At 45.4% G+C, this 13,119-nt stretch overlaps 1 protein-coding gene across 2 annotated transcripts in view; it reads left to right on the forward strand.

Moving 5' to 3' along the window:
* Window positions 1–13,119, forward strand: part of PLCD1 (phospholipase C delta 1) — an 80,513-nt gene that overhangs the window by 27,023 nt on the left and 40,371 nt on the right. For both annotated transcript variants that reach the window (XM_063126564.1, XM_063126555.1), the window contains exon 2: window positions 5,082–5,246. In XM_063126564.1, the coding sequence (XP_062982634.1) occupies window positions 5,082–5,246 (165 nt within the window). The remainder of the gene's footprint in view (window positions 1–5,081; window positions 5,247–13,119) is intronic.

The raw sequence follows: 13,119 nt of genomic DNA on the forward strand, positions 1-13,119 counted from the left end.
GATTCCACAGATTTGTAGACCAAATTTTGGGTGGAATTTGCGCAAATCTGCACTTGCGTAAATTCGTACTTTCACAAATGCACTAAAGGTACATTGCTGCAAGGATGAATTAATGCAAGTGGAACAAAATTCTCATACATCTCTACCAAAAAAAAAAAAAAAATGATTCTGTCAACGAGTGGACGACGGAAAGAAATTTGCCTAACAATTTGTGAAACACAGATGGAATAGTTTAACGAACTCCTTTCATCTCTACTTGCCCTCTCCCTCTAGATAGCTGTACAAACTGGGTGCAGAGCAAGAGGGCAAATGAGAAGCAGAGGGGCCCCATTATGGGCATCTTGCCCAAAGCCGCTCCAAAATCTGGAGCTGGCACTGCTTATAGTGTCATGCACACCACAACTTTACACTGCAACATTTTGTTGCAGGTCCCACTCGTTGTAGACTTATGTTCAAACAGAGAGTATAGCAGAGAGCCAGTGTGGTGTAGTGGCTAAGGTGTTGGACCGGGAGTCGGGAGATCCGGGTTCTAGTCCCCACTCGGCTAGGGAAAGCCACTGGGTGACTTTGGGCCAGTCACAGACTCTCAGCCCAACCCACCTCACAGGGTTGTTGTTGTGAGGATAACATGGAGAGGACAAGGATATACGCCGCCTTGGGTTCATTGAAGGAAAAAAGGCGGGATGTAAATGCAATAATAAATAAATAAATACATTTCAGCTGGGGGCAACTTCACTTTTGACTCTACCAACGTGGGAAACAAGAAACACTGATGTAACCACCCTTCTGTGGAAATAGGTCATGTCTGGGCCTGCTCTACTTAAAATGGCAAAATTATTTGCAGAGTTGTAGAATAGGGGAGAGAGCAAGGGATGTTGCATCAACATTTATAAGAAGCACAGAAGTGACATACACAAAGTGTAAATGGAAGCAGGGCTTGGGGTTAGCCTTTTTGTAGAACTGAAGTGGCAACCTACATATTTACTGCAAATTCAGCACGTTCTGGGAACGGCGGTTTGTGTGCAAATAGTCCTCATGTGCAAAACTGGCAAGTTATGGCTGAGAAACAGTTCTTTATCTTCAAAAGGTACCCTGAGCAACAGTTTTGCCCATGTACAGGGGATGTCCTGTATTTGAAGGCCTGCCTTGTTCAATTCTGCTTTAAAGATTTAAAACCCACCTAAGAACTTTTGTACTTCCCCAGTTAGCATCCGGATAGCTTGTTGAAGAGGTAGGCACACAGGTCACACGATGAGGAGATGTACTGTATTTCTATTTAAATTTTAATAATGGTTTCTAAAATTGCTTCTAGACATATGAAGTAGCATGTGGACACTTTATGCAAATCTGTGTCCTCTTTTTAGGGGTGATGCATTTTCTCTTTTGGGCAATTCAGTATAAACTGGCTTATACTGGTGGCTACTAGGAGGAGGGCTTTCTCCGCTGTGGCACCCCGGTTGTGGAACGAGCTCCCCAGAGAGGTCCGCTTGGCGCCTACACTGTACTGCTTTCGTCGCCAGCTGAAGACCTTTTTATTCACTCAATATTTTAACACTTAATTTTAACTTAAATTTAAATTTTACTGTTTTAACTCTGTATTTTAATCCTATATCAACTTTGCTGTGTGGTTTTATCCTGGTTGCGCTTTTTATACTGTATTTCGTAATTGTGTTTTAAACTGTTGGGTGTTTTACTGTGGTTTTAATTTTTGTGAACCGCCCAGAGAGCTTCGGCTATTGGGCGGTATAAAAATGTAATAAATAAATAAATAAATAAATAAAATACTGAGTCGGACCCTTGGTCCATGTAACCCAGTATTGCTGACACTGACTGGCAGCAAGGGCTCTCTAGGATTACAGCCAGGTTTTTTTTCCAGCCCTACCTGGTGATGTTTGGGATTGAACCTGTGACCTTCTACATGCAAAGCTGGTGCTCTACCACTTCCTTAAGGCCCTGTGGAGAGGGAACTCCCCCCTTTTCATAAGACTAGAACCCGGGAATCAGTCAATGAAACTGATTGGTGGGAGTTTCAGGGAAGAACATCACACAGTGAACTGTTAACTCATGGAAGTAGCTGCCACAAGATGTGGTGACCAACACTATGAGATGACTCTCAAAAGAGGTTAGACAATTCCATGGAGGATAATTTTATCAGTGGCCATTGGCTTTGAAGGCTCCATGGATCCTGCATGTTTAGAAGTAGCAGCCTGTGAAGTTTTACTGTTTATTGCTCTTTATCTAGAATGTAACTGCAGTTTGGACTTCGGATGGTAAGTAGTTAATTCTGTTGGGAGGGGGAGTGAGTACATGGAATGTTGGAGTGGATGCTGATTGGCTGTGACAGTTAGCAGTTAGAAGCAGTAGAGAGTTGTGTGTGGAGAATGGACAGAGTGAGAGAGAGTCTGGGTTTGTCTGCTGAAAGGGTTTAGATCAGAGTAGGATCACTGTTTTATTGTTTTGGAAAAAGAGGAAACAGAAGGAGATAGATTTGTCTAGTAGGTAGAGTAGGCAAGGATATATGATATACTGTATTGTAACAAACAAGATTGAGAAACTGCATGAACTTACTCTTAAATAAAACTTATTTGTTTCATAAACTGGATTGGATTATTAAAATTCCTGAGGTATGATGGCAGCGGTGAAATAGAAGGGTGAATAGAGTGGAGCCCAGAGTGCTGGGCTGGTTGCTGCAGGGCCAAGAAGAGTCAGTGAAACACAGAACCAGTGAGCAGCAGTATGCCGACTGCATGCATGGTTGGGATCCTTTAATAGAGAGAAGTAAAAAAGGAGATCCCAAGGGAGCGGTCATGACACATCCCTCTGAGCACCTGTTGCTGAGGGACCAAAAACAAGAGAGGCTTCCTGCTTCCATGCCCTGTGGGACACAAGCGCCTGGACCACATGGACCTTTGGTCTCATCCCGCAAGGTTCTTCTGATGTTCTCCGGCCATGGGGAGAGATGTTGATCTTCTGATGTTGATCTTCTGATGTTGATGTTGATCTTCTGATGTTCCCTGGCCATGCGGAGAGATTCTGATGTTCCCTGGCCATGGGGAGAGCTTCCTGCTTCCATGCTCTGTGGGACACAAGCGCCTGGACCACATGTGCCTTTGGCCTTATCCCGCAAGGTTCTTCTGATGTTCCCCGGCCATGTGGAGAGATGTTGATGTTCTGATGTTGATCTTCTGATGTTGATGTTGATCTTCTGACGTTGATGTTGATCTTCTGATGTTGATCTTCTGATGTTCCCCAGCCATGCGCAGAGATTCTGATGTTCCCCGGCCATGCGGAGAGCTTCCTGCTTCCATGCCCTGTGGGACACAAGCGCATGGACCTTTGGTCTCATCCTGCAAGGTTCTTCTGATGTTCCCCAGCCATGTGGAGAGATAGCTGCATGTACAGCAGCTCTCTGCAGACATTCTGACGAAGTTGCAGAGGTTGGGGTGGAACCCCTCCCTAGGTGCATTCATTTTTACACCTTTTCAATGTCTCTGTGGGGCTCTAATTGGGTCAAGCTGAATTTTAAAAAATCATAAGAACATAAGAATTGCCCTGCTGGGTCAGACCAAGGGTCCATCTAGTCCAGCACTCTGTTCACACAGTGGCCAACCAGTTGTCAACCAGGGACCTGCAAGCAGGACACCATGCAACAGCACCCTCCCACCTATGTTCCCCAGCAACTGGTGCACACAGGCTTACTGCGTGCACCAGTTGTGTGCCCCTATCAACTGCATTGCTTAGGAAAGTTCATCTAAAAATTATATCAGCTCTAGCTATTACCTCTACTTCTCCGCTGGATTCCATCGCAATATTATTATTACATTCAAGGATGGCGTCAAGAGTGGGCATGGTTGCGCCCCTGCCGAGGGCACACGCCCCTGTAGGGGCCCACTGACAAGAGCCCCGGGGTGTTGCTCCTTCCCTTCACCATGGCAACCGGTTTGTCCACCTGCCTCTTACTCTGGCCCAAACAGTGGTGGTGATGAGAAGGAGGAGGAGCAGATGCTACGGTCTGCTTGCTCACTGGCTCTTTTGTCTGTCAAGCAAGGAAGTGGTAACAATGAGGAGAAAGAGGAGGCGTAGCAGCTACTGGCCATGGTGATGAGAAAGCAGACTCACTGAGGGAGCGGGCCCATTGAAGGTGACTTGCCCAAGGTCCCTCAAAAACCTGGTACTGGCATGGATTGCATGACGAAAGACTTGCAGGCCTTATGACTGCAATTACTGCCTTTCACATGCCCCAAATGATGCACAGGCATCTCTGCACTAGCAGCAATACAGTGTGCATATTTTGAATTAAATTACATAAGGAGAGGCTGACAACTGGCACAAATTACTCTTGCGTAGGGCTGCTGGTCTGAATTCCTTTTGGGTGCATACTTAAGAAATTATCCTCGCGGGAGTCATTGTGATGCAACGGCTGTGAGCAGTTCCTTGACAGAGTTCTGTTGCTACTGAGGATCGCAGGAAGATGGAGTCATGGCTGCATATGACAATGCGTCCTGCTTAATCATAGTATCTTCTGAACTGGTTTCTTCTCCTTGACGTTCTGGAATTGATTTGTGTTGGTGATTCCCCCGCTTTTAATGTGTTCCTGGTACACTGTGTCATTTAGTTTACCGGGGGGTGGGGGGGGTGGATATGTAAAGAATTAAAAGTCAATAGAGCAGCTTCCTCTCAACTTAGTCCCCTTCAAATGTGTTGGATTGCAACTCCCAGAATTCCTAGCAAGCTATGGTGTGGTGGTGATTGGGGGTGGGGGGTGGCAGGGTGCCGGAAGAATTGTAAACAGTAAGATCAGAAGGAAATGCAATAGTTGTCATTCATAGTGTCCTTGTTGCTGATACCACAAACACTAGGTAAGCCAATTAACACATGTAATGTGATTAAAAACCAACCAAACCTTTATCCCAATTCAAGCCTCTGGACACAGAATGTAATGTGATTAAAAACCAACCAAACCTTTATCCCAATTCAAGCCTCTGGACACAGAATTAAACCTGTTGACGAATTGTAAGTCAGCTGTCTCATGGGTTGAAAGATTTCCTGCATGTGCTAATGATCATGTTGATCCTCCATAGGTTTGCAAGATGACAAGGACCTGAAGTTCCTCCTGAAGGGATGCCATCTGCTGAAAATCAAATCCAACTCTTGGAGAAGAGAGAGGTTTTACAAGCTCCAGGAAGACTGCAAGACAATATGGCAGGAGTCCAAGAAGATGCTAAGGTCGCCCGAGTCGCAGCTCTGTAAGTGTTCGTTCACACTTAACATAGCACAGCCAGACTATAACAGGAGTGCTGACCAGATACAACAGAGGGCAGGTCTCCTGCAGCTTTAACTGTTGTAATGAAGAGGGAATTTCACCAGGGGCTGCATGCCTGCAAATGACACCTGCTGAAATTCCCTTTTCTATAGAACTGTTAAAGGTTCAGGAGCCCGGTCCTCCTTTCCATAGGGTCACCCTAAGAGTAAACCTGGGATTAGGTAGAAAGCAAGAGCTCTCCTCTGGTCCAAGCCTTTGCTCCTTCTTATTTCCTATAGTCCATTGGGTCTTTTTATCTTTACTACAATTTCCCTGTGAATTGGGAGTCCAATCAATATGTTTATTGCTCAATCCACAGATCATTGCAACACATACAAACTTGACATTTTGCTATACTATACATGATAAAAATTACATATGGTTAAAAATTACAGAGCTATCAAAAACGTAACATGCATTACTAAAAGGATAGTAAGATAGGAGCACAGCGGACACACAGAAACCTTTAATTGCTTCTCAATGACATTTCATTTATATCTCTGAATCTTTATAACAACACACCAACAGTATCTAAAAACTTTGCTCTACATCTATTAGCTTTCACTGCAAATAGGGCAACCCTTTGTATCACATATGGGTTGGTTGAATATAATAAATAACTCAGTTTTTCCTTAGCACCCCAGTATTTCACTTTCTTTAAAAAAGGCTCAATAACTTTTCCTTATATCTATATATAAGGGGCAGTCAAATATATAGTGTGTTATGTCCTCTGGAACTAGCTCTCCACAAACACATAACCTGTCTTCTACTGGTATGCCATGGAATCTCCCCCATTTCATCACAGTATGCATTTGTTCAAACCTTTAACATGTAAGGGCTTTCCGGTGTTCCATTTTCATGGGTACTGATAGGTATTTCTCAAGTTGGTGTAGGTATTTTGTGCTAGCTAGCCATTTTGCTGTTCTTAAGGATGTGAGCGCTGTTATATCACCTTGCGCTCCTACGTCCAACACTCTTTGTTTAAAAATATTTCTGCTAGCTGTCAGTGTTGGACTGAGTGCCTGGTGAGAAAATCCAAAGTTTGGAAGGATGGGAGTCAGAACAGCATTAGCAGATCTGGTGGAATAAACAGAATGAATCCAGAAACTGAAGGGCTTGGAAACTTTTCCTGCCGCTTTGGCAAAGTATCTGTTCTTAAAGGTTTATACCGTGAATTCAATCTGACAATGCCCCTTTCATCTGCTAAAGGCCTCCATTGGCTTCCGACCTGGAACCAGTGGTAGAAAAACAACAGCCTGGCTGGAACCTGTTCCCTTCCCTTTAAGAGAATTCCAACGTGCAAAAATCAGCAGGAGCAGCTTTTTACAGGAGGGAGCAAAACACGATTACCTGCCAACCTCTGCCCAGAAGTTGGCAACTCTATATGGTTGGGGGTGTTCAGCATGTTTAAGGGACCCCAAAACAGCCTGATGGTATTTGACACTCCTGGAATACATTTAGTGCAATGGGGCCGTTCTGATTTTTGGACGTTTAAGCTTTCTGTGTGTATCTGTGTCTGTTGTTATTTAAAAAAATCAGTACAGGGTTAGGCTTCGGCTAACTTTCCATTTCACTTGCTACTCGCCTCCTTAGTGCCCAGCCTTGAACGAAAAGCAAAGTCCTTGAACAGATAACATCTAGTTACAAAGCAAATAAGGGTGTGTGCCTTTTAAAAAAGAAAGAAAGTCAACCCCTACTGTATATGTTGCAGGAAACATGAAGCTGATAAATACAGTACATGAAAGACTTGTTCAAGCCCTGCCTAAACTGGATTTTCAAATATATTTTTTCGAAATTGTGCTATTTGATTGGATTTCAAAGCTACTGCCAAAGTTAAATGGGTTGAGGGTAACCTAGGTTTCTTGCCAGTTGCCTTTCTGGAACAGAATTAGAATACATTTCATTTGTCTTATGGCACAAAGGCTGTTACAACCACGACAATAAAACAAGGTCTCTATATGACAGCCCAAATTCTTAAAACTCCGTTGCCTTTCTCAAAGCGTTACCCCGCATTAAAGTGAAAATGTATATTTCTTAAAATCTAAAAAAAACCTTGCGATTCATTGTCCAGGTATATAAGTATTTCAACTTTCTTTCCCTTCCTTAAAAAACATCAGCATTTTAAATTTCTAGTCCTTGTGGTTTAGAGAAAACATTAGGAAAGTTATTCCCATTAGTTTTAAATCTCATTATTTGCAAGCCAATCTTGTGATGATGTTGGGGGAGACACATCAAAGATACTTGTTTAATATCTGCTGCAGCTTTCACAATATTAGTTAATCCAAAACACTTTCTCATTTCTTCGCATATAAAGCTTGTTTAGAAACCGCAGTGACTTCCAGTCATGCGTAGCTCCACTAAAACAGGAACGTTACTCCTGACCAGGGCACAGTCTCTGTTTCTCAATCACTGAACCCTCAGCAAGTCATTTTCTCTTCTTTGCTCCTTTACAAATTGTTATTGTTAAAATTGTGCTTGTGTGAGCAGTTAGATTTATCATTAAGAACATAAGAAGAGCCATGCTGGATCAGACCAAGGGTCCATCTAGTCCAGCACTCTGTTCACACAGTGGCCAACCAGCCATCGGCCAGGGATGAACAAGCAGGACATGGTGCAACAGCACCCTCCCACCCATGTTCCCCAGCAACTAGTGCACACAGACTTACTGCCTCAAATACTGAGGCCACCATTAGCATTGTTTAGGGTTCTGCTCCTTCCCTGCCCAAAATCTCTAGAAGTTGAATTTCTGATTGGGAGATGGGATGCATCTGGTCTCTAGCATGCATCCATGTAACTGCATAAATGCTAAGGCACATGACAATGCACAACCTGTGGTTTTGTGTGTGCGTCACACCCACCCATTCTTGCAAAGTGATCCGTGGCTTGATAAATAGGCATTGTTTATGTATTTGCATTATAAGTATTTTAATACCGCTCTTCACTTCAATGAGATATATATCCAGGGCAGTTTATATTTAAAAAAGATGCGTAAAATGTGAATTTGAAAAGCACAAGAAAATAAGCTAACAAATGCAAAATTGTGAAAGCAGCATAAAACAGCCAACGGGATTAAAACGGGGCCATAGTAGTTCCAGAAAATAATAATAAAAAGTCTTTGCCTGGCACCAGGAAAGCCTCTCCAGAGGGAACATCCAGAACAGCGCTTCCACCACTGAGTAGACCCTCTCTCTGGTAGCCACCGGCCCAGGGTTGGCCCAATACATTTTGCTGACTGCAGCAAAAAATGAGGTGCCACCTCCCTTGCCTCATTCCATGTACCGAAGGTGAATGGACTAGTGGTTGAATCTGACTTGTAGTCTAATGGTAGGGCTGGCCCTGCACCTGCCTCACCTAAGATACAGTTGCACAGTTATAGGGTGACCAACTGTCCGGATTTCCCCGGGGTTTTGTTCTATCCTGGGTGTCAGGGAATTTTCTGTGATTTTCTATAATGCCTGGAAATGACACACTATCCCCTTCAAGGCCACCATTAGCATGGCGGGGAGGGAATGATGTGCTTTCTGGAGGTGCACCACTCCCTCCACTTCTCCAATTACAGCCTTAAAGGGGAAAGAGAGTCATTCCCGGACATTATAGAAAAGACCCCGATTGGAGTGGGGAGGGGCAGGAATGACATGCTTTCCCCTTCTCCTCCAATCAGGATCTTTAAGGTCTTTCTAGGGCTTCCAGAGAGCACATTTATTTATTTATATACTTATTTATTTATTTATTTATTATTTATTTATTACATTTCTATACTGCCCAATAGCCGGAGCTCTCTGGGTGGTTCACATCATTTTCCCCACCATGCTAATGGTGGCTACCATTAGCGTGTGTGGGGGAATACATGTTTTCTGGAAGCCCATTGGGTGTCCTCTTTTTTGGTTCCCCAAATATGGTCACCCTACACAGTTAGGTAATTTTAGACTCTGGACATAATGCTCTCATGGGAACTCTTATCTTACTTCAAAATACAGTAAGCCGGTCTTTCTGCATTTGAGGTCTCTTCTGCTTGTTCTATTGATTGCCTTGACAGCATCATTGTTCAGACGTTTCGGCGGGGTTTCCTCCAGGATGCCTTCCATTGTAGATCTTTAAATAGATGTATGCGGAGTCCTTCAAGTTCCAAATCAGCTCCTGAGCTCGGACGTCATTTTCACACATGCAGGCTAGGAAAAATTCCTCGTGTGAAATCAGCCTGATTCACGGTATGCCGAATATCCTGCCTAATGGAAATGTAGCTTGGCATGAGCCTAGTTTAGATTTAATTCATTAGACAAAGAGTAAACGCAGGATTATGCTTGGCAGCTATTTCTCATAGCCAGGCGATTTGTAATTGGGGGTAGGGAGGCAAGGATACACGGTGGGTGGGGTGAGGGATGAAAGAGCAAAAATGCAAGCCTTGTAATGTGTTTAAATTAAAGCTGGCTAATTTAGAACGTGATTTTCATGAAAGAAAATGCCAAATGAAGGGCCAAGGGATTGTTAGCCATCCCAGTGGAGGCTAGTGGCTCTGATGTCAGTAGGGTAGTGAATCTGGTCCAGGTTTCAGACAGAACAGCTACACACCTCTATAGCTCCTTGAGCGTTCTGAAACCCAGAATGGATTCACCGCCCCACTGACATCGGAGCCTCCAGTGACCTATCCCATGGTCATTGGCCTGGACACTGGAAAGCTAGGAAAGTTTTGCTTTTGAAATGAGCAATAGTTGCATAGAAAAGGGAATTTCAACAGGTGTCATTTGTATGCATGCAGCACCTGGTGAAATTCCCACTTCATCACAACAGTTAAAGCTGCAGGAGCCCTGCCCTCTTGACCAGATTCAAAAGAGGACAGGACTCCTACAGCTTTAACTGTTGTGATGAAGAGGGAATTTCACCAGGTGCTGCATGCGCACAAATGACACCTGCTGAAATTCCCTTCTCTATACAACTGTTAAAGATACAGGAGCCCTGTCCTCCTTTCCATAGGGTCACCCTAAATGAGCAATAAGGTAGAACGAATGGGACCTGCAACAAAATGGTGAGGTATGGTGTTGCTCCTGTTCAGGATACTGCTTTCCGTTCCCCCTTCCAGCCTGTTTAATAATAATAATAATATTTATTTATTTATTTATTTGTTTGTTTGTTTGTTTGTTACCCGCCTCCCTCTGGATCGAGGGAACACCATAAAAGAAAACACCATAAAATACATACAACTAGTTCAACTAATGCCCCCACTAACGGTCAGGAAACCAACCAGTATTCCATGACCACGTTCCATCCTCATTAGGTTGTTCTGGATCCATCCTATTCCCTCTTTAGGGATTTCCCCCTTGCAAATATTTGTTGTGCTTCTGCAACCCTTGAACTCCCCTCAAGCCTGCTGATAATTCCCTCTCGTGTGTGCCATTTTGGCTACATAAATATCGGCACTCACATCCTGAACATCACATATCAAGGGAATGATACTGCCAGCACTCTCTTCCTTAAATCTCCATAAGTAAAAGGAGCTGGAGACATACTTTTTCTTTTTTTAAAATGAAAGTTAAAAATGCAGATGAGGAACCTGGAATATCCTTGAGGGGACTTGGGCCCCGACAAGGTCCCCTGTGACTTTGACTCTGCTTGGTGCCAACTCCAGGTGCTTTGAATGCTGGGGAGGGGGGTCAGTCAAGATGTCCTCAGTGGCTCCCCTTAAAATGCAAGAGCTGCTTCTTCTCACTCGTTCGTGGGCCGTCCCTTCCATTGAGATATGGGAGACCACTATGGAGGGAGTCAGGAGCGACTTGTGCTCCCGATGGCACTGTCAGAACCCGACACTGCATTTCAAAGTGCTTCAGAGTGTTTTGAAGCCAGCTCAGTGCTCCGAAAGGCAGCCTGTTCTCACAGACGCCGGATGCCTCCCTTATCAGGGAATGGGAGGCCTCCTTCTCCTCCTCCTCTTCCTCCTCCTCTCATTTCTCAATGGTAAGAGCACTGAGTGGCCCAGGCTGAGGCTGAGATTGGCCCGTCCCAGAGGGACGTGTCACAGGGCGCTCTCCTCGTTCCCCAGTCTCTGGTCTGTGGGCCTCATGACCTGCCTGGCTCTTCTGGCTGCTCTCATTTCCTCTGATTGTTTTGCAGGCTACAGCGGGGTTGGTTTTGATATGGGACTCTCAAGAACCAGCAAGATGTCTAACTTACAAGATTAGGGCTGGGATGCAGAGGCAAGGCAGGGCGAAGGGTCCCGAAAGCAGGCTGGATGGCGAGCCCATTTTAGGTAGGGTGACCCTATGGAAAAGAGGACAGGGCTCCTGTATCTTTAACAGTTGTATAGAAAAGGGAATTTCAGCAGGTGTCGTTAGTACGCATGCAGCACCTGGTGAAATTCCCTCTTCTTCACAACAGTTAAAGCTGCAGGAGCTATATTAGAGTGACCAGATACAACAGAAGGCAGGGCTCCTGCAGCTTTAACTGTCGTGATGAAGAGGAAATTTCAACAGGTGCTGCAGGCCTACAAATGACACCTGCTGAAATTCCCCCTTTTAATACAACTGTTAAAGATACAGGAGCCCTGTCCTCCTTTCCATAGGGTCACCCTACGTAAATTTTTTAGGAGGCAGGTAGCAGGAAAAAGGGGAGCTGCTGCATCTCAAGATTATCACGCTATGCAGACTAGCGTCTGTTTCAGACTTCCCTAACTTGAGTTCCTGCAGGTGCATTGGACTGCAGCTGCTGTCATCCCCAGCCCAGTTGCAGAACCCCAGATTGCAGAAGGGTGGTCTACTTTGACCAGTAGCAGCCCTCCAAGGCAGTGACCTAACCAGAGATGCCAGGGATCTGAACATGATGCCATCAGCACGAGGAAAGAAATAGGAATGCCTCCCCAACCCAGAACAAACAGCAATGGTGGTGTGCGGAGTGATGGAGACAGTGAAGGCTGCTGGCTCCGAATTCGGTGGGGCTGTGAATCCATTCTGGGTTTCAGTCAGAACAAGCCAGAACTCTGAAGGAGCTATCCAAGGTGCTGAGCCCTATCCCCAAAATAGGTTCGGTGCCTCCAGTAATTCCTGTAGAGTTCTGGCTGGTTCTGACTGATTCACAGCCCCACCGAAATCGGAGCCACCAGCCTCCGTTGGATGGAGATTAAGTTGGACATGACGGCAGTGAGGCCTCAGCTTGATGCTTCCGGCTGGACTTCGATCCCGGATATTTCTGACAAGACCAATGACATGCCAGCCTTCCTGAGAGTCTGCGGTTTGCACCCTTCCCATCATAAGGCCTGGCCAGGGGCGGTTTGGAGGCCTATAAGAGTCACGTCTGGAGGCAGCAGTGGGGTGTTGATGGCACTGCCATCTCCTGGTTTTGGAAGGTCACTTGGGCAAAGCACCCTCCATGGCCCCCTCCTCCTTGTTGCCCTTGTCACCTGCTTCTGCTGCTGCTTTTCCTCCTTCTTCTTGCAAAGACAAAGGCGGGCCAATGAGCAAGTAGTAATGCTGAGGAGCGTCTGTGGGCCCCCTTGCAGAGGGAGCCTCGGCTGGTGCCCAGCCATGCCAACCTCAGGTGCCAGACATGGCCAAGGGAGAAAGGTCAAGGGAGAATCCCTGTCTGAGCTTGGGCGCTTACGGTGTGCTCGGGGGCCATTGAGACCTAGAGGCTGCGTTTGGACAACACAATAGTCAGTGGTAGCTTAATAGTCAATTCGACAGTTGTTTATCTAGGGGGCACTCCCCACACAAAATGTTCCTACACAACTGTGGAGTGGTTGGGGCTGGTGTTCAGTAGACTAATAGTCAACCCGACATTGGACTGACCCAGCCTCCGCCCCTCTCCCTGCCCCACACCCCCAGTCCTCC

This window comes from Elgaria multicarinata, chromosome 1, assembly GCF_023053635.1.
Source record: "Elgaria multicarinata webbii isolate HBS135686 ecotype San Diego chromosome 1, rElgMul1.1.pri, whole genome shotgun sequence".
NCBI classification, from domain to species: Eukaryota; Metazoa; Chordata; class Lepidosauria; order Squamata; family Anguidae; genus Elgaria; species Elgaria multicarinata.